We start from the raw sequence: 25,635 nt of genomic DNA on the forward strand, positions 1-25,635 counted from the left end.
GCAGCTCCCATTGTAGCTGGGCACATTTTAGATAAATGAAAAACATCAACAAAGTAATTTGAGTATAATACTTGTTTATAAATTAATTCTATTTATTCATTTAAGCTGCAGAAGTGCCTCGAGGGGACGGGTTTAAGAGTAAAGGATGTCGCTGTGCAATATCAGACAAGCTCGTCCTGTAAACCTGCTGTCCTGCACTGGCAGCAGTCGGTGCGGTGCAGGAGATAAAAGGTTCGATGCTGCATCTGACCCCTTGCAGAGCAGCATAGGTGGGATCCACCTTTCCCTCCTGCTGTCAGTGGGGTTGAAGGAGCGCTTTAAAACGTGTGTGGCATCCGTGCTGCCACCGAAGGCGCTGGGTGTGTGTGAAGGGGGACGCTGCCTTCCCGAGCATCTTGGGTTGGTGGTCCCGATGCTCCTGGCACAGCCACCTCAGAGGCTTTGGGAGCGGGGCTTCGGAGGCGTTTGGCAGACCTCTGTCAGCTTGTAAAGGCTTCAGCATGGCGTGGTGGTAAAACATTGCGCTGCTGAATCGTGCTTCAGTGTCACACCTGGATCGGCTCTGCCTGCGGGACCGTGCGGTTCGCAGTCAGCCTGAGTTGAAACCCCAGGCCCAAGCAGCCCCAGGTCTTTCCTTCATGGCTACAGATAGAGGTGCTTCTCACAGGGTCAGCTGAGGTGCGCTTTCTGCTGTGCAGCTGAGAGAGAAAGCCATGTGTCAAGTTGTGCACGCTCACATGGCTTTGCCCCAGGGCTCAGGCCCTTACCTAGCAGTTAAATCCTTCTCCCCTTCCTCCGTAGGGGCAGAGGGCTCTGGAGTCCAGCGCTTCACCCTTGAAGAAATTGTACTGTAACAGCATTGTCAGCTCTTGCATTTTTATCACTAGTCTCTGGATATCTGACGCAGTTTCACAAAACTCCAGTTCCTGGTGTCAAATGATGAGATGGGAAATTCCACTTTTAGCTAAAATAGTAAGTTTCTGGTCTTGTGGGTTGCAGGGAAAAGATAGAGACCTCGAGCCTGAAAGGCCTCACAGGGCAAGTTAAAAGAAAAAATAATAAAAAAGCAAATAAACTCGACTGTTACCATTTTAAGAAATCTTCTATTTGTAAACCAGTATCATGTGTTTCAGGGATAAGAAGCAGGGCCCGACTCGTGCTATTTGAGCGCCTGGGTTTGGAACTGTGAGGCAAGGGGTTTCTGTGCCGGGGAGCGAGGGTGCTGTCCACGGGGTGGGCTGGGAGGGGGGAGAGCTGGCCGATGCGCCCAGCCCTGCGACAGCAGCCCTGCCACAGCGTCGGCTTGCGGCTCTCAAAGCAAGTGCTTCCTTGCTTCCAGCTGCCTGCCTGCCCAGCACCTTGTGCTGCACTCTGTGGTACCACCTCTCTGCAAAGTATGCTGGAACAGGAGGGATCACCTTTGCTAATAACTCTTTTGGTAAAAAAAACGGAATAAATGAGCAGGCAGCTGAGACTCTAATCAGATCGCCCATGGTACCTGCAGTCCTACAACACATACATGTAGCCACATCACTACACATGGGCACGGCAAGGTATGCCATGTGTCCAGAGCATGGCATGAGATGTTGAAAATGTGGGCATCTTTTCTGTTGCAGAACCAGGTGATGGCACACAGATAAACTGATGACTGAAACCTAAGCTAACACTAGCACTGTGAGAAGCTGTCGCTCTCGTGCAGCTCACCAGCACCCACCACACAAAATAACTATGTGTACCTAACTACAGTGTAACTGTAGTAAAACAGGACTACTGATGGCACGTGCCCTGCTTAGAACATGCAGATCTCCCCTTATCCTCAAAATTCAGGAGCTAAGTGGCAGGAATGGATAATTAACTGCTGGAGTAGCTTTCTAATAATCAATTTGTATTGCCTGCATTCATGAATGTCATCGAGTGAATGGCTGTCCTGGAACTCCATCATCTGCCTGTTCTTTTGGGAATGTATCTTACGCTATTTTTTCCTTCTAAAACTTCCTCTCTCAATGCTAGTACCTACATATTTGCATCATAAAACTTCATGGGAATGTCAAGCCATTGGGCATCTCGCATCCAGTGATGTGCTTGCTGAGGTTTGCTCGTTATTGCTTGCTTTTTATTTTGCATGGAGGCTGTCTGATCTGACTGGGGACATGCAGAAGAGCTGCTCGCTCTGCAGAAACCTGTACCAATTTGCTGTGGTGGATTTCCAGAAGTATAATAGGAGCTAACACTGCAGTGGACAATCTGTCTTGCAGATGCAGTGTTGATCAGGAATCCTTTCGTTTTGGGAGGAGAATTTCAAATTTTATTAGAGGTTTTCATGTTTCTTATTAATGGATCTCTGCAGTTGGCCCTCCTGGGAAATCTGCCAGAGAGCTGTGAAATTGGTCGGATTGGACAATAAACTCCTATAGCCATTGTTGGCGTGCACTGAGCTGCACATGGCAAGGCTAATGAAATCTGTAGCAGTTACAACTATGAATATGTAGCTGGCAGCAGGCAGGGTGTAGAGTGCGGGGGGGGAAGCTGGCATATAGATCTGAGAGCCAGAATGCAGCTGCAGAGCCCTCTGCAATGTGTCGGTCTTTTAATCTCTCTGAATCTGATCCTGCAAGATGCCAGCCTCCTTGGAGGGGAGGGGAGAGGTGGGACGAAGTGCCCTCCCTTCCCACTGATTTCCAGCGTTGCTGAAATTACCCACTCATCCTATCGTGATAGGATGGGCGGGCGATTTGAGGCGGGAGCATCAGACTGTGCTGCTGCTTCTGCCTGGTAACACCCCAGACATAAAAAACCATGTGTCAGGCTCGATTCAAAGGATATTTTTTTTTGGTGTACTCTTTGAATATTGCATTGATGTCTACTTGCCAGGCAGGACAACAGTGTCTGACAGAGGAGAGACCCAGTTTTTTTATTGTACGGTTAAATGTGAGAATTTACTGGTGATACCTGGAGCTGGAAGGTGAAAGCTGAAAAGTCATAATAATCTGTGTGTTATTAGTGTTTGGGATCAAAGGAGCCTTTTGACAATAAGGGACTGGTTTGAATTGAATATCCCTGAAGTTGGAGGCTGACGGCTGCCCCCCTTGGGTGATGCTCCAAACAATAAGGCAAACGAGTGGGTGGTCCCAGCCCTTGCTCCTGGTGGCACACGTTGGTGTGAGCTTGTTAGCAGCTGCAGAAAGGTCAGGGACCAGAAAGGATGAGGGACCAGATTTTTGAAGGTGTTTTAGAGACCTAAAAATGATGTTAGCTACATCACAGGGCTGCAAAAAGTGCCTGATCTCTGAAGGCAGTGAAAGTCCCACCATTTGCGTAGGGTGCCGCTGTGGTTTGTGAGTCTGGCCCCACCTTCTGCGCACCCCAGTGGTGGGATGCAGCGTGTGTTCACGATGTGTTTGGAGGTTTGCATTGCTAGTTTTACCTTTGCTGCAGTGAACTCTGGATAAATAAAGGAGGTCAGCCCCTCAAGCTATAACCCAGTATCTTCTCATGAGTTTTAAATTTATTAGATGAAATAAATAGAAAAATAGTGTTTTGGGAGACATAGTGAGGTTTAAAGTGTCTTGCAGAGAGGCGCTGGAGTTTTGCATGAAAAATGCACATCCTGAGCTCTAGTGAGCAATTCCTTTGGGACCAGAGCAAGCCCAGATGGTGACTCCTCCAAGTGATTATTTTTCTGCCTTAAGCCTTTCCAGGAATTTGAGTGTGGGCAGGCTGCCAGCGGACACTGGCTGTCCAGACACTTAAGCAATGTTCCATGTGTACTCGCTGCCAGAGATACCAAAGTCCAGCTGCTGTCCCTGATCTCTTTGTCCCCTTTACCTTCCCAGCCATAATTACACAGGCATGCATGCACGCACGCACTCGTGTGACACGCAGACGTACAAAGTGGGAGCAAGAAATCACCTGGTGTTTGCTCCTCATTTGCATAGCTCACAAATTGTGATCGACAGCTCTGAAGTTAGAGAAGGGAAATCTCGAGAGTCAGAAAAATGACTTGGATCCAAAAAAAAAGCGTACAAATAACAAACCCTGCGGCACACCGCAGAAGGCAGGCGTTCATCTTTCTAGGACAGCCAGCAAAGAACAGTTTAACCAGGTCTTATACCTCTTGCCTTTGAGACACTCTGTTTGGGTTGTCTCCTTTTCATTGCTTCCCTAGCAAAATCAGTCCTGTCTTATCTTCGCTGTTGCTGGAACTTGAATTATGCTGAAAACTTACCATTTTACTTTTAAGTCTTGAAGTAGAAGTAGGCTGTTTTATGCTGCACATTTGCATTTTTGCAAATCCAGTCCTGTGTCTGTTAGAGTTCAAAGTCTCACCGTGAAGTACTTGGGCTTGGAAAAGTGGGGCAGTCTTCACTGCTCTACGGCTGTCTCATCCCTTGTCTCCGTTAAGCTTGTTCATTCCTCCTTTGCTCTCCAGGAGATTTTGGGCAGCCCTTTTGTTACCGGTGATGATGAAGTCAGCCATATGAAAGATTTGCACCAAATAACCCCCCCAAACCCAAAAGATTTAGTATTTGGTATTTTTGAAGGATGTTAGCTTTGATATTGGAAGCTACCCAAAGCTCAGCGGTTCAGTGCTATTTACCAGAACAAAACTTTTGCTTCAGCTCCTGCCGAGTGAAACTTCACCAGGTTTCATACAGCTTCATAGTAGTACTTTTGATGCGGAGAAGCTAAACCCAGACGCCTCAGGCTTTTGAAACGGCTAGTTTTGGGGAGCCTGGTTTATCTGCCACAGCAAAAGAGACTGGCCCTATTTGCTCCCATGTACAAGCTCCGTGCTCTGTTGCAGGCAGAGGGGCCAGCCCTCTGCTTCCAGCTTTTCCCCACGGGAGTGTATTTAAATTCCGAGTTTGCAGCTCATGTCCATCTCCACGAGAGATCGGAGGACGGTCCGAGGCCAGCGCGAGCTGCCCGTAGCAAGGGGAGCGGGACAAGCGCCCCATGTCAAGGGCGTCCCCCCACGGCATCCTCAGGCAGCCGCCTCGGCCAGGAGCTGCCAACTTACCTGCCAAAGCTGGCTGCCCAGAGCAGAAGGCTACAGGGAGCTAAAGTTAAGCAAGGATGACTGCGCAAATGTGAGCTCGGCGATTTTATTTTTAGTCGAACTTAAAAATAAAAATCTGTAAGTCATGTGTAATATAATAATTTTAGCTGTTGCCAAGACACGCTGAGCAACTGTTAGGAGGAGGGGGAAGACCTGTGCTGTCTCCTGGCTGCCCTTGTCCGGCCGTGGCCACAGCACCGAGGCAGCAGTGCCGGCGGGTCGGGGCAGGTCGGGGTAGCGGTGCCGAGCCGCCGCTCGGCGGGTGCTGCTGCCCCTGAGCCGCCGTGCTGAAAGCATCACTGGCCCTTGGTCTTTTGAAGCTGCCCTGAGTCCTTTCATCTTCCCTCAGCCAGGGAATCTGCCCTGAAACAGTGCTTTACTCCCCCCACCGGCTCTGTGGCTATTGGTGTTTCATTACTGTTTATCAATATTTAAACAACGGAATAATTAACTTAAGAATGATTGTATCAAACCGTTAGAAGGTTTGGACTTTTCCTGCAGGCTTACAGCAGCTTGGAGGACCATAAACATAAAGAGTGCTCTTAAAGATAGGTTTAATCTTAGTCTAGTATGTCTTCAAAGTACTGCATGCGCATATAAACATCAGGCTTATTGTTCATTAGAAGCAAGGCGGCAGGGAAAGAAATCCCCCAAAGGAATATTACTTGCCGTAAGATAAGTATCATTACTGCTGCTCAGCATTCACTTTAAAGTAGGCTATATCCTATTTCCATTTTCTTTCACATCCACTCTTAATTCTTTCGCTCTCCATTTTTCTTTCATATAATGCATGCTTTTCTTGTTAGGATGCCAGTCATGCAAGTTGCATGGTTTCTCTGCACCCATTCTTGCATATCTTTCAAAACAGCCAGAAATGCAGATGACAAGCGGTGGCTGGACAGGGCCTGGGGTATTTCCCTGAAAGGGAAGGTAGGGGGAGACTGTCAGGTCCTTTTGCTTTTTTTCAAAGCAGGATGTGTTTTAGTTAACGGTATTTTCCTTAGCAGATAATGAAAGAGTTAGGAAGACTTTGTCGACTTTGTTGCCTTTGGGTGGCTGAAGTCACAGTAAGTGATGCAGAGCAGAGAAAGCGACTGTTTAGCTCCGACAGCAAAATTAGCCCAATATAAAATCGTGAGCTTTTACAGTGGTGGGGGCTCCTGGTTTGGATGAGGAAACCCAAACGTGCTTTTCCAAGCAGTCCTGGCGAGGCATCCCCAGGGCTGAGTTTGCTCCGTGTTTGGATGTGTTGCTGTGGCCACCCACAGCCTCCCTGGTCTGGCAGTCTCTAAGAAACGGGGATCGGATCCTGCCGGAGATGGAGATGGTGCCGTCACCTGGCTCCGGCCAACCTGTACGCGGCGGGGAGCATCCCCCAGCGCAGAGTCCTGCCCGGACACCTGGGCATGAGGTGTCAGTAGCAAAGGGAGTTCAAAGCACCGGGGAAAAAAAAAAAAGCCCCACACATTAAAAATCTGGCTCAGAGCCATCTCTGGCTCTGGGCTGCTGCTGTAAATAGATCGCGTGGCCGAGGTTCATTGCCAGACTGGTAGATGAAGGGCACGTGTGCCTGTAATGATCCATGGCGTGGAAGGGGGACAGGGGGCAGCTGCTGCCTCCGCAGCCCTGTCTGATGTGACATGAAGTCACCCTGCGGGTGACTGGGGTTCAAGGGTTCGGGAGTGACCACCACCTTCCCCCCACACCACTAATAGCTACTTGTTGCTAATGTAAATATTTTGTGCGTGCATGTTCCTCGGGGCTCCCTGCCATGCTCCTGTGCTTTTTAGGACATGGCAGGGTGAAAGCAACGTCATCGTTGCAGGGGAAGGAGAGGCTGGAAGAGCGAACCAGGCACCTGAGAGAGAGAGAGAGGGTTTTCCCAGAGAAAGGAGAAAGCGAGCCTTGGGAAATAAGTGACCACTGATAAGTGTGGCACGTTATGGCCAGGGAGTTTCTGGTCTGCCTAAGGTTTTAATCGTTTTCCTGATGCATTAGCAGACATGCCCAGGATTTTCGCTGCTGTTTACAGCGCAGCTGTCAACTGCTCCTCGATATGAGAGCAGCAATGCCTGACCGTTTTTTTTTTCCCCAGAAGTTTTTCCTTTTCTCGCTTGCTGTTTCGGGGTGTCTGCTCATTTGTTCTCATTTCTCAGTGCTGATGATGTGACTCCCCCCTCCCTTGCCCACCCTCTCGTTGCAGAATCCAGAGGAGCTGTCGGAGGATCGTGCTCACGGGGAGATGATTCCTCATGAAGTCACTGGATCCCTTGCAGAAATCAAATGTGACTTTCCGTTTATCAGACTGAAATCAGAGCCAGCCAGACAGTGAAGCAAGCACAGTGGAGGGGGGACGGCGAAAGATGAAATCCAACCAAGAGCGGAGCAATGAATGCCTGCCACCTAAGAAGCGAGAAATCCCTGCCACCAGCCTGCCTTCAGAGGTGAAGCCAGTCCTGCCAAACGAAAACCACCGTGCGGATAACCTAGCATGGCTCCCCAGCACACCCGGCGGCCAGGGCAGCCTGGGAGGCCGGCACCGGCCCGGGGGGACGTCATCGGTGGAGACAGGCTTGCAGCAGGGTTTGCACAAGTCGCTGTCTGCAGGGCTGGACTATTCCCCGCCGAGCGCGCCCAGGTCCGTTCCAGCCTCCACCACTCTTCCCACAGTGTACTCGCCCGCCCTCTCCCAGTCAGGGACCCCCGTTTCCCCCGTGCAGTACACGCACTTGCAACACACCTTCCAGTTCGTCGGGCCCCAGTACAGCGGATCGTACACCGGATTCATCCCCTCGCAGCTGATTTCCCCAACAGCCAATTCTGCGACCGGCGCCGTGGCAGCGGCCACAGCCGTTGCGACCACTCCATCCCAGCGCTCCCAGCTGGAGGCTTATTCCACTTTGCTGGCCAGCATGAGCGGCTTAAGCCAGCAGGGGCACAAAGTTGAGCCGCACCTGGTCAGGACGCCTGGACTGATTGCCGCCGGATCTCCTCCACCCACCCAGCAGAACCAGTACGTCCACATTTCCAGCTCTTCCCAGAGCAGTGTCAGAAATGTCTCTCCTCCAACCATCCCGGTCCCCCTGCACCCCCATCAGACAGTGATCCCGCACACCCTCACCCTCGGTCCTTCCTCCCAAGTGGTGGTGCAGTACACCGACTCGGGGGGGCACTTCGTCACCAGGGATCCCCCCAAGAAGCCCGAGAGCAGCCGGCTACAGGCGATGCAGGCCAAGGAGGTACTGAACGGTGAGATAGAGAAGAGCCGGAGGTACGGCATTTCGCCCTCTGCCGACATGGGTCTAGTCAAAGCAGGCAATAAACCAGCTCCCCATCATTACGAGACCAGGCACGTGGTGGTCCACTCAAGCCCCGCCGAGTACGGCGCGCGGGATTCCTCAGGTGTCCGAGCCTCCGTCATGGTGGTCCCCAACAGCAGCACGCCCACGGCGGACATGGAGGTGCAGCAGGCCACCAACCGTGAGACCTCTCCCTCAGCCCTCAATGACAAGGGAAGCTTGCACTTAGGAAAGCCAGCCCACCGGTCCTACGCCTTGTCTCCGCAGCAGGCTCTGGGCCACGAGGGGGTGAAGGCGGTGGCGACGCTGTCCCCTCACACCGTCATTCAGACCACCCACAGCGCCTCCGAGCAACTCCCCGTCGGGCTGCCGGCGACGGCCTTCTATGCCGGGACCCAGCCGCCGGTGATCGGCTACCTGAGCGGTCAGCAGCAAGCCATCGGGTACCCCGGCAGCCTGCCGCAGCACCTGGTGATCCCTGGCACCCAGTCCCTGCTGATACCGGTCGGCGGCGCGGACGTCGAGCCGTCAGGAGTCGCGCCCGCGATCGTCACGTCGTCTCCTCAGTTTGCAGCAGTGCCTCACACGTTCGTCACCACCGCCGTCCCCAAGAGCGAGAACTTCAGCGCGGAGCCCCTCACCACCCAGCCTGCCTACCAGGCCACCATGGTGCAGGCGCAGATCCACCTGCCCGTGGTGCAGTCCATCGCTTCCCCCGCCGCGGCACCTCCCACGCTGCCCCCCTACTTCATGAAGGGGTCGATCATCCAGCTGGCCAACGGGGAGCTGAAGAAAGTAGAGGACTTGAAAACAGAAGACTTCATACAGAGCGCGGAAATTAGCAACGACCTGAAAATAGACTCCAGCACTGTGGAGAGGATTGAAGACAGCCATAGCCCAGGCATTGCCGTGATACAGTTTGCGGTTGGGGAGCATCGAGCACAGGTAATGGCAACGCATGGTGGGGTGGGGGGGTTGGACTGGGGTGCACGCTTTGACCCCGCGGGTGCAGCTTTCCTCAGCACATCTCAGTCGCTTTGGGTCCATGCAGGGTTCGTTCTTCATCATTCATATCCGTCTGCGAGACCAACTCTGGTCCAAAAATCATCCCCCTTGCCACGCCAGGGGAGCCGTCAGGGTCACACCAATGACAAACATAGTCTCTTGGATATAAACCGGGTCTTTCTTATAGCTGGAGAACCCACAGGAAGAATTACATCATCTTTTTTGATTAAAATATAAAACGGTGTAAGCAGTACGAGAGGATATATTTTGCATTTTGATAGGTGATTTTTACCTTCCACACCAGAAAGCTCAGTTTAGATTCAGCTCAAATCCTACCCTTGAGAGAGAGGGTAGGGCGCAAGGCAGTGAATTTCCATGGCTTGAAAACTTGGAGCTGCCTGGGAGTGGCTCCATCACACACGTAAGCTACTGAAACGCACTACGGAGTTTTACTGAGGCTTTGGTTGTGGGTGGTTTAAACACTGTACGGCTCACATAAACTGTGTGTTCAAGGGAAATCTGGAAAGAAAAACCATCTAAGTGGCTGGGCAGGCTGTGCTTCTGACCTTTGTTTCTCATTGGTTCACAATGTAGGAAGAAAACCTGTAACTTTCCAAAGGTATTTGTTGGTCGAGAATGAGTATGTATTGATCATAAAGCGTTATCCTGATGCTGTCCATTTTCTGAGTGATTTAGATTCTGCTGCGTTGAGGCTGGACCAGTTCAGCTATACCGGATAGCGTTTTGCTTCCTAGAGGTACTCATTTTAAATAATCGTGTTGCAAGTCTTTTTGGTCTGGTTTGAGCGCTGTGAACTGCAGCATCTGCAACCCTGATGCTGCATCCTCAGCACTGGAGAACCAGAGTGAGAAAGAGAGAGAAGCTGGATGTAGACACGTGTAGTAAAGCACCTCAGGATGACAGGTTGGAGAAGAAAAACGAACAGCAATGGTACCGAGGAGCAGATTAAAGGAAAAATTTCTTACAGTCACAGCAATCTGTGACCTGTCTTTCCCCAGTTGCGCATACGTGGTAAATCGCTATATATGACACATCGACTTTCTCATGTCAAACGTGCAGATTCCCTATGTGGTTTTGTTCATGTATGTGTGTGCATCTGCACAGCTGATAATAGTTGGGCCTCTGGTGCATTCGGTATAAAGATGTGACTTTTTCCCCACTGCTCAGCTGTATTTTGGTGCATCTCAGGCTTCGTGATTAGAGGAACCGTCCTTGGATCAGGACCAGTTACTATAATTTTCCCTGGTGCCTTGAATAATGAGATTTCAAAAGTAGCAGTCTCCCATCTGCAATTTTCATCTTGCTCTCATTTCTCTCCCTGCAGCCGGGCCACCAGTCTCTGCACCAGCAGAAGAGGTACAAATTAGCAGGTAGCATTTGTGTCATGTCTCGTTCGCAGATCTGTCAACGCAGGCGATGTGTTGTAGTCCTGGGCGCGGGGAAGAGCGCCTTTGCAGGGGGTGGAGTGCCATCCTCTGGCAGAAAGCAAGCTGAGTCTGAGGCTGTAAAAATCCAGGGCCAGGCACACGGGTCTCACCCAGCAAAGTGTCACCTTACGGAGAAGCCTATCAGGAGCGGGCTGACATCATCGCAGCCAAAATACTCCCCAGCTGTGTTTCCCACCGGGGATGCTTCCAGAATGGAGGGCGAGTCACGTAGAGATATGATTAGAAACGGGCGTTTAATTTAGGTTTCCTGCAGATTCCAGGACTTGGGTCTCTTCCCAGATCAGCTGTGTCCCTGCATAGCTGGGACGGCTCTGCCAGTTTTCCCTTGCCTGGGTTGAGAGAGAGCGAGTGAGAGAGCATTTCTACATGCTTGAAGTCTCCGTGACCTCACTCTCAGCCCGACATGGCTATATGAAAGCATTTAGCTTTATTAGCAGGCATGCGGCAGTCATTACTCGCTAGAAACTTGCCTGCGTGAAGAGGGCTTAGTCTTCTCGTTGAAAGAACAGTATTTAGTCGTGCTGCTTTGAGCAGTGGCACTGTGGTGCTGCTGCACTTAAATATATCTTGAATCCAGAATACAGTGGGGATACATCTGCGTGTGTAGCGTAGCTTCGCAAAGTGTTTTATTACAATTAAGTTTCAGTTGCATACATACTTCTGGAAGGAGGAAGCTTTTCGAATGGTATTATCAAGGGAGTGTAAGTTGTAAAGAGTAAGTGCCATACAAAAATAGCGTTGTTATCGTTAGCTTTGGCTTACTTACGTACTCCTCCCAGGGATTTCTGGGAAGTCATTATAATATTGATGAATTTGTATTTTCAGACTCTGTGCAAACATTAGCTAATTTTCTCACCAACTGAGGGACAGAGGTAGGAGATTATTTTTAGCTGAGCATATACAACTGTAATGTAAATAGGGAGGCACCTTGCAGCTGCTATTGTATCGTATCACGGCAAGCCCACAGCTGCCTCTCCCCAGCGCAGCACTTAGGCAGAAAGAGGTCATCCTCCCTCCTTTCCCCATCTTCCAATCACCTGGCAAATCCAACCCTCTTCCAGGTATGGAAACCTAGAGGAAAATTAACCCAACTAAAGCTACATGCCTTTTCAGTGAAATAACTGGCCTTAGCCCTGGAGGGATGCTAGGTTTCCATTTCACAGCATCCTTGCTCTGGATTAGGAAGAAGTCAAGTAAGTATCAGCTGGACCAGAACCTAAAGTTCAGCTGTTACTCCTCTGCATTCAAGTTGCCTAAAAGAAAAGACCTATGGATCTGCATCTCTTTGCAATTCCACACACTATTCTTGTAATAACACTTTCATCATTACTACCTGTCCTTTCTTTTGCTGCCAGGCACAAGCAGAAGCCAGTAATTTACCTCCATTGATGTTAAGGTCAAAACATACAGGAGATGCAAAATAAGTTCTCTGAAATGCTTGCTTTCATCCCTGCATTTCAGTTCCTAATCATTCCTAAAGTATAGCTTAAAAAGAAAAGATGAACATACGGTTCTTAATTTTCCTTTTTTTTAAAAAACAGAATCATAGACACTAGAGATGGAAAAGTCCCATTACAGCATCTAGTTAGTAGCCCTAACTAGTTCAGTTTAGTGCATATCTTTTTAGACCATCATCTAGTTTAGTTTTCCCCTTATATCTCTGCATGCACACAAACCAGTTACTTTTTCTTTACTCCGCACTCTCCTTTTCATTATCTTTGGCACTGTAACAGGCACAGAGAGAGATGTTGACTCAGTTCGCTGCTGCAGATGGAGATCTCTCCCAGCCTTCCCTTCATGTGATCTCCATGTCCGTGTCCCCTGGTCACAGGGGCAGTAAGTCCTTGTTCCTCGGAGTGATGGGGTGCCTGTGGTCTGTCTTCGGATGCGTGTTACTGAATTCTGGGAGTGCAGCAGATAAGAGCTTCTGTGATAAATTCGGCAGCCAGCGGTCTGGTGCACGGAGGTGGCTTCTCTTGAGAAATGGTGGGATCACATGGCTGTGGAGAGCAGTAGCCCCTGACCTTCAAGCGCTGGGTCCATTTGTTATGATGGTGTACTGAAGCTGGGCTAGATGCAGCCCTGGGGGGATGACCACCCAGACCATGGGTCGCGACAGGTAGTCCCCATGGCACAAGGTGCTGCCTACAGCCCCGTAAATTTCTCAGAGAAAATCCACTCTGGTGAAGGCAGTGTTGTTCGGGGTGGTGGGAACATTAGGAGTCCCAGAGACTCTGAGTAGGCGAGGTCGTATGGGAGCGCAGCACTGCAGAGACTTCTCTCTGTGAGAGGGAGAGCTTCTATTCCACAAATCCGCCCAGCTGTTTTCTGGACCCGAGGAGTCTCTCAGCACCCACAGCAAGGCCTTCAGTGGAGAGCTCCACTGCTTAATTGCACATTGTTTCCAGAACCGCTTCCTTCTCCTTGTTTCCAGCCTGCCACTCCTAGTTTCATCACATTTTAATAATGTCAGGGAGAAAAACACTTAATTGGAAAATGTATGTTTACGTTTATTAAAATATAGTTCACACAAACCACTTTTACTAGGCACCTTTTGCTTTAGTGCTCGTTATGTTGGTTGCAGCAGCGAGCCCCAAGACTAAAGTTGCTGTGTTCCTGAATGATGGGAAGGGTGTTTTCTGGGCATCAGATCTTGCAGCACCTAGCATCCATGTTCCAGCTCCAGCCAGGGTTTCCTGAGCACTCTGAATTGCCTGCCTTACCTACCGAGTTTGGCTGAGAAATAAAATTATAAAGAGTTATAGAAGATTGCAGATATTCAGCAGCTGCACTGAAGAGTTTTGGGTGTTTTCACTAGTCAGTCTTACAAAACAGAGATGTAAATGTAGCTTGCAGTAGAGCCTCGGTGTGCTTGAAGAGGGACTAAATTTCTTCTCTCTTACAATAATCATGGCAAGATATTGGGGGAGGGAGCTTTTAAAATTCATATTTTGTGTTTCAGTGTGGTGGTCAGAAAAAAATTATGCAGGGGTGTTTTTCCTGAACTTTCACACTTAAAAGGTCTTTGACTACTGTTGCTTGTAGAGAATGGTTACCTTAAATCCCAAGTTAGCTGAATCCAGAAGCGACCAGCTAAAACAGGGCTTGATAATCCATGAGGGAACCCATTTCAAATCAATAGTGGTATATGCACACCGTGACCGAATTGTGGAAGTTCCGGCATTTCACCGTCTTTATTATTTGGTGTTATTCTTGGTCACCACCACCAGTTCTGGGATTTGTTTCAGTGATTGACAGTTCAGGCAAGTGTTTTGGATGCCACGTTAAAAAAAAAAAGTATAACGTGCGGTGGAAGCGTGTTCATATCAAGAGGAACTTGTGTGTCGGTGAGGATGATGCACACAAGCGTGTATGATTCCCACAGATACAAATAGCTTTTGACAAGGATGGGAAAGTAGAAGAAAGAGAAAAAAAAAAACCAGCAGGCAGGCAGGAAGAAAAAAAGAGGAGAGACGTAGCAATATAAAGGAGAAAGCTGTGTCCACCAGATGATCCATGCCTGGAGACAAGCCTACAGCTCTGTGTAGACAGCAGTTTCCATTTAAGTCCATGGGAGATACTGGATATTCACCACTTTGCCCAGTCAGACCCCTTATTGAAATGGATATGTATGGAATAGGATCCCAAACTCTGGGCAAATATTTCTGCAAATCCTGGCTCTGGAGTGTTTCTGTCCAACGACATGGAGGGATGGGACTTTCATGTTTACCTCGCCCCTCTTTCTCCGTAGTTCAAGGCATGAACCAGGCCTAAAGTCAGGTCCCTTTCCACTGTTGCCGTGTGTGTAGTTGATTGTTGGCAGGCAGTTCTGCTCGGAAAAGGTTTAATATGACAAAAATTGATGTAGTGGAGGGTATCTTTGTGCCTCTGAACTGCTGCTTTTGAAATTCCTTGTACAGTGGCTTACTGCGTTGGGCAGGTGGAGTGGCAGGATAATACATGCAGCGTTATTCGTTGGCCTAGTTGCAGAAGTACGTAGCATGTATTTATAGACTTTGTAAGTTTTTTTCCAGCAGAATCAACTGTCTCATAAACTGCAGTTGACTGCTGACATGGGCTTAACCAGTCGGAGGCACAGTCAACATCTGATGGGAATCTTTGGTTTCCTGGTTCTGGAGCCTCTGTCTCTGAGCTGTGGGACATCCCTGATCAAGTCTTCCTGCCCAAAAGGGATGTGGAGCCGCTGGGATGCCAGGGGAGCTACCTCGGGCCCTGCTTGCAGGGAGGGCACCTCTGAGAGTAAGCAGCAGTAGCGGGGAAGTGGCAGGGCTGCTGGGTGCCGTACTGTCGAGTCCAACTTCTTCTGTGAGACGGGCTATGCAACTTCATCCCAAGGTTCACAATATTAAGAACAAAGATGTTCGAACACTGGAGTGCAATGTGCATCGCAGACTGCTTCTATTCCTTAATGTTGAAATGTATTTTTAACAATACAAAGCCACGCTCGATATGACAGCATTACTTGCTCCCAAGGGTAAGAGGTGGTTTCACAAGCCTGCTGTGATGTTCCTTTCAAGTGAGCCTGTGTTCCTGCAGAGGGAAGGCTCTCCAGGCAGCTGGTATGCTCCTTGCCTGCTGAGTGGCTCAGAAATGAGATGAGCACATGTATTCAGGTGTTCTCCTGCCCTTTAGCCCCTACCAAATAGGGGTTACACCGTCAGAGCAGGATCCTGCCCCCATGCCTGAGACGAGCTCCAGAGGACACGGGGACCTTGGGAGCAGAGCAGTGGATATCTGACTTCAGCATAAGCCACCCTCTTAGAGTTGCAGACCTCACTGGTGTTACACAGAGCACGTTAAAAACACGTGCCAAATTTTTAAAAAGGATTAGTCAGAATTTCCTGCCCTTGTTGTTGTGTGCTGGGGGGTCTCAGCCCCGTGGGTTGTGAATTGCATGAGCCCACATCAAGTGTTTGAGCCTGCAGACGCAGCCCCACGCGGTGAGCACTGGACTGCTGACACGTGCAAAGATAAGCGGGTGTTTAAGTGCTTTATCATATTGGGACTTCAAGGCCCAGCATTTGCAAGATCAAGGAGCAGTGGGCACCTGTTGCTGGTCTGTTCTCTCTGTGGCAGCTCCCTGTAAGACGGTTAGATAAGATGCATAAGCAGATACATTTTGAAACTGGGGGAAGTGGGGGGAAAAGGGGACACAGTGCAGAAAAGACCCAGTGCAGGAACTGGAGGAGGAGGAGAGATGATCCTCTCCCTGAGGGAGTGCAGGAGGTGAACGCAGCTGCAGAGTGGGAGAGCAGGTGTGAGAAGGGAAGAAACTGGACTGGTAACAGGACTGCTGGGGGAAGGCAGGTTCATGCTCACTGCTCTTACGGCTACAACTCCGTACGTACTCACGGCCTTCCCCTGGAAATCAGCATGCCTTCAGCCGTTTCACGCTGGTAAGTATATGCTTGTTTGGGTGGAGGTGAAGATGACATTCCCGTGGTCATTTAGGAAATTATGTGTCAGAACTGAGCTTCCCTTGAGCCATCCTCTGGTTGGAAAGTGTCTTTAGATGTGGGTGAGAGGCTCTAGATACCACAAGGGGATGGCAGGGACCTGAGTTTGCCAGATGGTGAAGCTGTTTTGCCTCTTAGGCCTCTCTGAGCGGCTGGATGAAGGTGAAGCTTGATTCCCACTGAGGTCTTGTGCTAAGAAATGCTGAGCTCAGAGAAACCATTAACACCCATGTGACAAGGACAGGCGTGAAGTCTGGCGGTCAGCGTACTGATTTTGCGGAACCCGAACAGCGCTTTTGCAATTTGTTTTATCCCTCTCCCCCACCTGCCGTGCACGTGCGTGAGGGCACACGGGTGATCTCACGCTCTCCCCTCTCTCTCCCTCTGTCTCTCTCTCTGTTGTCCCCTCTCTTTCTGCAGGTCAGCGTGGAAGTCTTGGTAGAATACCCTTTTTTTGTATTTGGACAAGGCTGGTCATCCTGCTGCCCCGAGAGAACCAGCCAGCTCTTTGATTTGCCATGCTCCAAACTCTCGGTGGGGGACGTCTGCATATCGCTCACGCTCAAGAACCTGAAGAACGGCTCTATTAAAAAGGGCCAGCCCATGGACTCAGCTAGTATCTTGCTGAAGCATTCAAAGAATGACAGTCTAGCTGGAAGTAGACACAGGTATGCGGAGCAGGAAAACGGGATTAATCAGGGAAGCGCACAGATGTTAGCTGAGAACGGTGAACTGAAGTTTCCGGACAAAATAGGATTGCCTGCAGCACCTTTGCTCACCAAAACAGAACCCAGCAAGCCCCCGGCAACGAGGAAGAGGAGGTGGTCAGCCCCTGAAACACGAAAACTAGAGAAATCAGAAGAGGAGCCACCTTTGACTCTTCCCAAGCCTTCTTTTATTCCTCAGGAGGTTAAGATTTGCATTGAAGGTCGATCCAACGTAGGAAAGTAAAAGTTGTTTGGGGAAAGGAAATTAGGCTATCCCTTGTCATTTTTATCCAGATTACTGTACTGTAGACTAAATAACCCAGTATTTACATGTTATCATCTTATTTTAGGTTTATGTTATAACCTTGTTGTTATAGTTGCAGCTGGTATTATGCAGGAGACTGGTGCATATGTTTTTCCACAAGTGTTTGTCAGTGACTAGGTTTATCGAGAGCTACAGAAGGGGCAGTATCTGCTTCACACACCCTTAGTGGAAATGAATGTGTTGTCATGGCTCCTGTTTTCTAACACCTCGTGTAGGACAGGGTCCAGCTGTGATTTGGTTTTCTTTTCGTTGTTGGGGTTTTGTTTTGTTTTTGTTTTTGTTTTGTTGTTTTGGTTCCTGTTCTAGTTTTTTGGGGGGAGGTGAGGAGAAGGGAACTGTAGCAGAGGTGTACGTCACGCGTGGGGTGCGTGTGTGTAGGGGTGCGTGTGTGTGTGCGCGCCAGTCCCGAGGAGGGACTGCGGCTCTGTGGCGGGTTGGTGAAGAGGTTTCCTCACCCCAGGTGGATGCTGAGGACACAACCCATGGGTGTTATTGAAAAGGATCGGACAGTCTCTGACGTTCTCAACAACAAGCCAACTCTTACTCAAGGCTCTACAGTATATATATATATATATATATATATATTTGTGTGTGTGTATATGTATATATATATTTTTTCCCCCCATGGGGTCTGACTGCACTGATTTTTATTCCTAAAGCAACTGCCACACCAACATTTCCTTTCTGCTTGTTAGTGCAGTTCCATTGCCCGGAGTCAGCAGACGGGGAGGCTGTACGGACTCTTGCACCGGTCGCCCTGCAAGGTTTTCCTTCGTGGCGGTGGGGTGGGTGGGTGCGTGCGTGCGTGTGTCCTGGGTGTGCGTGGGTGTGCGTGAGGAGGCCTCCGGCTCTGTGGATGCGCCTGGCTCAGGCCTCCAGCTCCGTGGATGCGCCTGGCTCAGGCTCACTCCTGTTTTTGTGCAGTGTTAGACAAATCGACCGGGTTACGCCATTGACATTTGCTTCCACAAGGTAGACGCATACTGCCCCTTTGAGATCACAGGCATCCATTGTTTGCAGTTAGGTTGCAAATCTTTGTCTTTAACTCTAGTACTGTTTTTAGTTCATGATTATGGACAACTGGTGCCACTTTTTTCAAATTTCGGTGTGACACAGGAATTCGCTGTTGAAGATGAACCTAGAATGTCTTTAAGCACTTAAAATGCTGTTCACACTTTATTGCTGAGCATCCTGGTCTAACACTCAGTACGTACTGTATCTCACTTTAATCTGCTTGGAAAGCAACAACAACAAACAAACAAACAAACAAATCTCTTCAACACTGTAACTACATGCAACTATGTAAAGTTTTCTCACAGGCAAGATGCTGAAAGTTTTAATGTGGTTTCAAAGGGATGAATGTGAATTATTGAACTAGTATGTGACAGTCATTGTCCACAAAGGACTACTTAATAGGAGGCACTTTTTAAACTTTAATGCTTGAGAAAGAGTTAAAGGCATATGCGAGCTGACAGATAATAAAAAAAAATAAGAGAAAGGAAAAAGGAAAGAGGAAAAAAAAAAATCATTGTCCAGTGTTTTTGAAAAAGATGGACTTTAAAGAATCTTGCAATTTGCACATCTTGAGTTTATCATTTGTGTGGTATTCCTGCAGTTTTTACCTAATAATGTTGTGGGTTGGGGGGGTCTGAAAGAGCATAAACAAATGTAGCAATTACTCACTAACCTGCCTACGCTCTAGGCCATTTCATAGGGTTACGTTCCTTTCAAAGTTCATTTTTGGTCTTTCTACCATATCTGCCACACAGAACCAGGTCCTACTGGGACAGCTCTGAGAATTTTTCTTCAGACTTGCTGAGAGAGTTTTCCACAAGAAACATTTCTATACATAAGCAAGGTGTTTGTTTGTTTTGAAAACAAACCTATTGTTATTTTATTATTATTATTTGTTATTTTAATTGCATCGTTTTCCATTGGAAAGGCGAGATTTCAAGAGTTTGGTACAAACCAAGTAGGATGGGGGGGATTCATGCCGTTCAGTCTTTTCTTTCCCCAGGCAGGGCCGGATCCTTTGAGGTGCTGTGCACCCAGCCTCCTGCACAAGCCTCGGCGAGGTGCAAGTATGAAGTACTTCGGGGCTGAGCGCTAAAGCCCGTTGCTGCCACTAGAAAGATCCCGTTGATTTCAGTGGGATTGAGCTTGGGCCCTACGTGAGCAAGCGTTCGTGTCGGTTTTGGTTGGCGAGTTCGCATCCTTCAGGTAGTTTTGAAGAAGCTGTACTGATACGGAGAAACGGAAATAAAAGTCCGTCATTAGAAACGCAGTAACCTAAAGTGAACAAATTTATTTAAAATCTTGTTTTCCCTCTCCCCTAAAATACAGTGCTTTTATTTAAGAGAAGAAATGTTAACCCCAAACCCCAGCTTTGACTCTGTTATTTGTTACTTGAAATTTAGCTCACACCAGAACTAATTGTTTTTATACCATATTCTGGGGTGCACCAAAAAGTTGAAATACGTTTAAAATAGCTTGAAACTTTTCTTGAATTTCCTTGAATTTTATTAACCTCTCAGCAGGCTACCAAATAGCTGAGTGGGTTTCTTCTCACAGTCACACTGCTTAGTTAGTGCTTATTTGTTAATATTTCTGCTCAGAGAAGTTGCTTAATCTTCCATATACTCTGCTCAGGGCACTTGCAATTTATTGTTTTGTTTTGTTTCCTGTTTTGTTTTTAAACTTTGATGGTAAAGGAATAGAAAGAATTACAGATTTTAGTTCACAGTTGTACCACTATTTCCGTACTTCACGTGTACTTGGAAAAAAACAAAAATCTCAAGTAAAACCATACGCATACACATTTGTGGTTAATAAGGAAGCAGGGGCTATTAAACTGACTGGATCTATTCAACTAACACTAAAAAAAAATAAAAAATAATAATAATAAAAAAATACGTTTGGAGCAATAGGAATGTATTAGTTCTGTGCTTGTATTTCAGACTGAGGAATTCTGAAATAACTGGTTCTTTCCAAACAATTGTCCCTTTCCATGCTTTGGCTTTTGTAGGATGTGCAATACTTTACGTGCCAACTTAGACTCACCCGTGCGGTGTTAGCTAGATCTCATACCCACTTCTGATTTCCCCTGGTTTTGTTCTTTTTTTGAATAGTTTCTTTCTTTCTACCTTTTTTTTTTTCCTATTAATACCTCCGTCCCTATCCTCCCACCACCACCAAAAAAAAAAAAAACAACCCCAACATATTAAGGGTCAAGCATCCCTTACCCTGGGAAACACAACCCCTTTTTGTATTCAATGTTAAAAAAGATCCAGGAAGAAAAAAAAAAAAAGATGTATTAATGTCTGCGTGCCATCCAAGCGGAGGGCAGCACTCGGCCATACGGCCGAATGCCGCCCTCCGCCTGGACAGCACACGTGCGAGACCTGGCTCCTACCAGGGAGAGAAAAGTCCCCCTGGGCACCAAGTCCTTTGCAAGGTGGGGCTTTGCCTCTCCCCCCGGCTCTGAGCATCCCTTGCCATGAGTCCCCATGTGTGGGAAGTGCCATCGATCCCCGGGCGCCTGCAAAAATCCCACTCACGGGCATAGAGATGCTGAGGCGAAGCCGAAGGAGGAGGTTTAGCCGCTGCTTCTGCGCAGCGTCCGCTTTGCAATAGTAACTGACAGTAGTTTTCTTTTTCTTTTTTTTTTTCTTTTTGTAGCAAGCCTGTTTAGTTTACAATGAAACGCATACAATCACCAAGAAATTAGTCAGGGCAAAGAAAAATAAAACAAGAACCTCTTTATAGGGATTTCTAAAAAAATATCTATCTATCTATCTGTCTATCTATCTATCTAATCTATCTATATATCTATATATATAAATGACTGTTCCTTATAGTGTTTAACTTAGGCATTGTTTCAGTTTGTCTGGGCCACATCATGGGGAATTTGAGTTTGATGTCACTTACCTCGAGTCCTCTGGTCGAGACCCAAATCGGAGTCGCTGTTGACCTATTTTACCATTTCGTACGTTGCCCTTGGGCTCACTTTCCCTCGAAGATGCAGACCTCGGGAGGAGGGGGACACACATGTTCCTTTTTTTATTCCTTTAATTCCTTCATCCCGCTGTCGCTTCGTTCGACCTGTTGTTCCCGTCATTTTCTCGGCGTGGGGAAGTGACATCACTACTCTTGTTTTCCCTTAAATCAAGGAACATTTAGAAACCTTTCACACCTTTTACTCAGGGATGGGGCTGGCATATGTGTGGTACACTGATGTGACCAGAAGCAGCACTTTTACTGCTCTGGAGTAGGGATGTACAATGTTACAGACAAGTTTGGATTTCCTGCATCTCACGGTTTAAACTTTGTAGATCTCACTTAGATTGCAATACAAAAGCAGCAGGCTCAGCACGAACTGTAGCTGTTGGTTATCATGAAAATTCACTCTCTGCAGAGATTTATTTTACTTTAAAGTGTGTTGCCAATAGTAAAAAAGGAAACGGTGAAATTCTGTTAATACCTGCAACTGCTAAAAAAAAAAAAAAAAAAAAAGCCTGGAGAGCGAATCCTCAATTTTTTTAAACACTAATAGTGTTATTTCAAAGAGGGGGCTCTTGGCACAGTGCTCTGCGTGTCCTGGGACCCAGTTCTGCAAACACTTATACACGTGCTTATGGGAGGTCCGGGCTGGCTGCCGAAGGCTGCTCGGGAGCTTGCTGTGACGCACCTGTATAAATCTTTGTGAAATTGAAGCTTGGTTCAGGCAGGGCCAGATCCTGACCTTACTCAGGCAGCTGGAAAAATCTTGGGGTTCGTTCAGGCTCGCCAGGGCGGAAGCCCCAGGCAGGCAGGGGGGATTTGGCCTGCTGAAACACTTCTGCTGTCCCAGGAACTGGACAAATGGCAAAATGGGACATGCACTCGTACAAATAATTTCCATTTCTTCCCTCCCCATCATCACAGGTAACAGCAGAGTCTGCTCTGGGCTCTGGCCAGTGCTGATGTGAAAAGCAAGGGGAATGAACGCACCACCAGAGTGCAGGCAGTAATTTCCTTTCCTCTGGTTTATCCAACCCTCCCATCCCCCCCACATCCTGAAATACATAGCAAAATGAGAATTTGTTGATGCAGATACGCATACGTGCACACACACACACCCCCAGACAGAAGTGTCTGTTTGCACACGAATAAATATGTGTGAAATTTTTTTTTACTCGTATGCCTACATGTCCACTTGATTCCCTGTCCTGAGGACAGCCTTGCTTTGTGTCGATCGGGAAATTCCAAACGCGTTGCACACCTCTACTCCAGAGTTCAATTTCTTTTACATAGACGACCTCGCTTCAGATGTGTTACCTTTACTGATAGGATCTTTTCTTGTAGCACTATACCTTGTGGGAATATTTTTTGATGTAAACCTAATTTGAGAAGCTTATTAAAAATAGAAACTTTTTTTGAAGCACTCACATTGAGGAGTACAGGTAATGTTTTAAAAAAATTGCACAAAAGAAAAATGAATGTTGGAATGATTCATTCAGTGTTTGAAAAAGAGATGGCTCTGTTTGAACAGTGAGTTTCATACCTTGTTTGTAAAAAAAAAAAAAGTTTTTAAATACAAAAGCAGAGAAAGGTTGAAAGTTACATGTTTTTTGTATATAGAAAATGTCATGTCTAGATGATCTGATTTGTATTGGCTTTGGCCAGGAAGAATTATTACTTAAAAGGCTCTTAAAGAACAACTGTGCTTAATTTTCTGTTCGTATTACATGGGTCCCATTTCTGGGGAATGGAGTCTTGCTTCACGCTGTTTATTCCTGTGCTGAAAATACACCTTGGAGCAGCAATTCTCGAGTGCAGCTACAGGGCACTTCAAAGGGTGGCTACTGTGCAAAAGTAGAGTCTCACTCCCCAGCTGTGTTTTGGCTTTAAGTCTCTCCCGCCTGCGCCGAGGGAGCCCCTGGCAGCCCAGAGCCGGTTCTGAGGGAGGCCTTGGCCGTGCCCTTCGCAGGCAGGGCCGGGCCGGTCCCGCTGCCGGGGATCGTCCGCGTCCAGGTCCGGGTCCGCGTCCGGGACCGCGTCCGCGTCCGGGTCCGGGTCCGGGTCCGGCAGCGCCGCAGCAGCCCTCGCCTCGGGTGGAGGGCCGCTGCCGGCTGAGCGCGACCTGCTTAGTTCCCGCCCGAAGCCTTTTGGGCCCCTTTTTTCCTCTCTCCGGGATGCTGTTCCACGTTTTTTTCAGACGAAACCCAAAGAGTATAACCCTGAGCAAGAAGTGCTTACGACAAGGGATCCTAGCCCAGTGCCACAGCAGAGCGATACCCCAGGCGACCCGGCCTGCCAGCCCCCGTCGCTGCCCCCTCTCCCCCGCCTCCGCCGGGGAGCGGTCGGTCCCACGGCGCGCGTTCCCGGCGACGGTCTTGACCGATGGCGAGACCGGTGTTTTTCGGGAGCCAAACAGAGAGGATCCTGAAGCGGTTTCCGAGGAGAGGGCCGTTTTCCTGTCCAAAGATGGAGCTGGGCAGCTGGGAGCCGGCGGCAGGGCGGCGCGGGTGAGGTTCCAGGCCGCTCCCGTCCCCCTCCCCGGAGGCGACCCAGGCTTCGGCTCCCGCAGGCGCACGGGGCAGAAATACTCGCCCTGTCCAGGCGACCCCCGGGCGCTCAGAAAACCAGCCCCAGTTGTGTTACAATGAAGTGCATTCAGCCAACAGGTAGTATTTATACAATAACAGTCTCTAAGGTTTCTGTAGTTTTTTTTCTTGTCGTTAGCTGAAAGGACTCAAGTCTTCCACTGAGGATTTTATGGAGGCTTCATCCAAGGTTGTTTCTTTTTTGTTCGTTTCTGTTTTGAGCGGTCAAAGCTCCTGTGCCCTTTCCCTCGACCACGCAGTAGGTATATGCATTGGAAGTGTTGTTTGCAGCGAGCGTTAGTCACTCGTTGAAGCTGTCGTTGCTGTACTACGGGATTGCTGACGAGCAGAAACCTCAGGGCCCGGATCCTCGGCTGGCGCGGGGCCGGTGTGGGACCGCCGGCTCCCCGGGCAGCGCCGCTCTGCCCCTTCACACCCGCCGGCGAGGGGATCCCGCCCTGGCGTTTGCTTTAAAAACCCAGGACCCACGTACTCTCCCTCTGAACACGCTCTGCAGAACTCCTCTCCAAGTCAGTCGGGTTTGGCTCTGTGTAGCTGAGGGCAAAAACGGGCCGGGGCGGCTGCGGGTGGCTCAGTCTGTGTCTTCTGCCTGGCCGTCGGGCCGGCCTCTTAGCGAAGTGACTAATCTGTTAAGGCATAGATACGACTCTTCACGACAGTCAGCTAATGTTGAAACTCACTAATGTATGTATTTGCTCTTTTTTTTTTTTTTTTTTTTTTTTGTCGGAATAATATATTAACTTGTTGAACACTGTTCTTTTCGCAGTGTTACAAAATGGGGTGGGGGGGGGGGGATTTCCCAACCTTTTTCAGTTCGGGTGAGCTACTGAAAACCATTTTGTACTAGCTATGTCACCGCTCCCGGCAGCCGGCGGCGGCGCTTGGCCGTGCCGGGGTAAGGGTTAGCCATTCTACAGCAGTAGTTTTTAAGGTTTTTTTGGTTTTGGGTTTTTTTTTTTTTTTTTTAATGTTCTGGTATTACTAATGAGGGCTGTTGCAAATCACACTTCCAGTGTAGTTCCTAGTGTAGGCCCAGTAAAAGGGATATCACAGCTTTGTGTTGGGGAGAAATTGAGCTGACATGGCCAGTACAAAGGAGAAATAGGGAGGGAATAACGTTTTGCACCTTATTGAAAAGAGGAGAAGATTTTAAGTGCATACAGACATAGTTAAGAGCTTTTATTGTGACAGGAGAACTTTTTTCCATATGCGTGCATACTCTCTGTAATTCCAGTGTAAAATATTGTACTTGCACTAGCTTTTTTAAAACAAATATTAAAAAAATGGAAGAATTCATATTCTATTTTCTAATGGTGGTGTGTCTATTTGTAGGATACACTCGCGTCTGTTTATTGAATTTTATGGTCCCTTTCTTTGATGGTGCTTGCAGGTTTTCTAGGTAGAAATTATTTCATTATTATAATAAAACAATGTTTGATTCAAAATTTGAACAAAATTGTTTTAAAGAAATTGTCTGTATACCAGTACAAGTTTATTGTTTCAGTATACTCGTACTAATAAAATAACAGTGCCAATTGCAAACGCGTGTTTTGTTTTTATGCGTTATGACTGAACGTGAGAGAGCTTTCCTAGGGAAGTAATTTGCCCAATTTAATTCCTCTCCCCGCCGAGAGCGTTTGCTTTTATTCATGATGATGCAGAAACACACACGTACCCATCCGTGGCCAT

The 25,635-nt window shown here is 48.2% G+C and overlaps 1 protein-coding gene across 12 annotated transcripts in view; it reads left to right on the forward strand.

Moving 5' to 3' along the window:
- Window positions 1-25,488, forward strand: part of ATXN1 (ataxin 1) — a 255,766-nt gene extending 230,278 nt beyond the window's left edge. For 10 of the 12 annotated variants that reach the window (XM_041118334.1, XM_041118335.1, XM_030042139.2 and 7 more), the window contains 2 exons: window positions 7,263-9,303; window positions 16,730-17,281. In XM_041118334.1, coding sequence (XP_040974268.1) covers window positions 7,423-9,303; window positions 16,730-17,260 — 2,412 coding nt within the window. In that variant the 5' untranslated portion in view covers window positions 7,263-7,422 and the 3' untranslated portion in view covers window positions 17,261-17,281. Of the gene's footprint in view, window positions 1-7,262; window positions 9,304-16,729; window positions 17,282-18,036 lie in introns of those variants that run through there. The other 2 variants (XM_041118339.1, XM_041118340.1) reach the window with 2 other exon arrangements.
- Window positions 25,489-25,635: the final 147 nt, after the last annotated feature.

The sequence above is a fragment of the Aquila chrysaetos genome, chromosome 18 (genome assembly GCF_900496995.4).
Source record: "Aquila chrysaetos chrysaetos chromosome 18, bAquChr1.4, whole genome shotgun sequence".
Lineage (NCBI taxonomy): Eukaryota > Metazoa > Chordata > Aves > Accipitriformes > Accipitridae > Aquila > Aquila chrysaetos.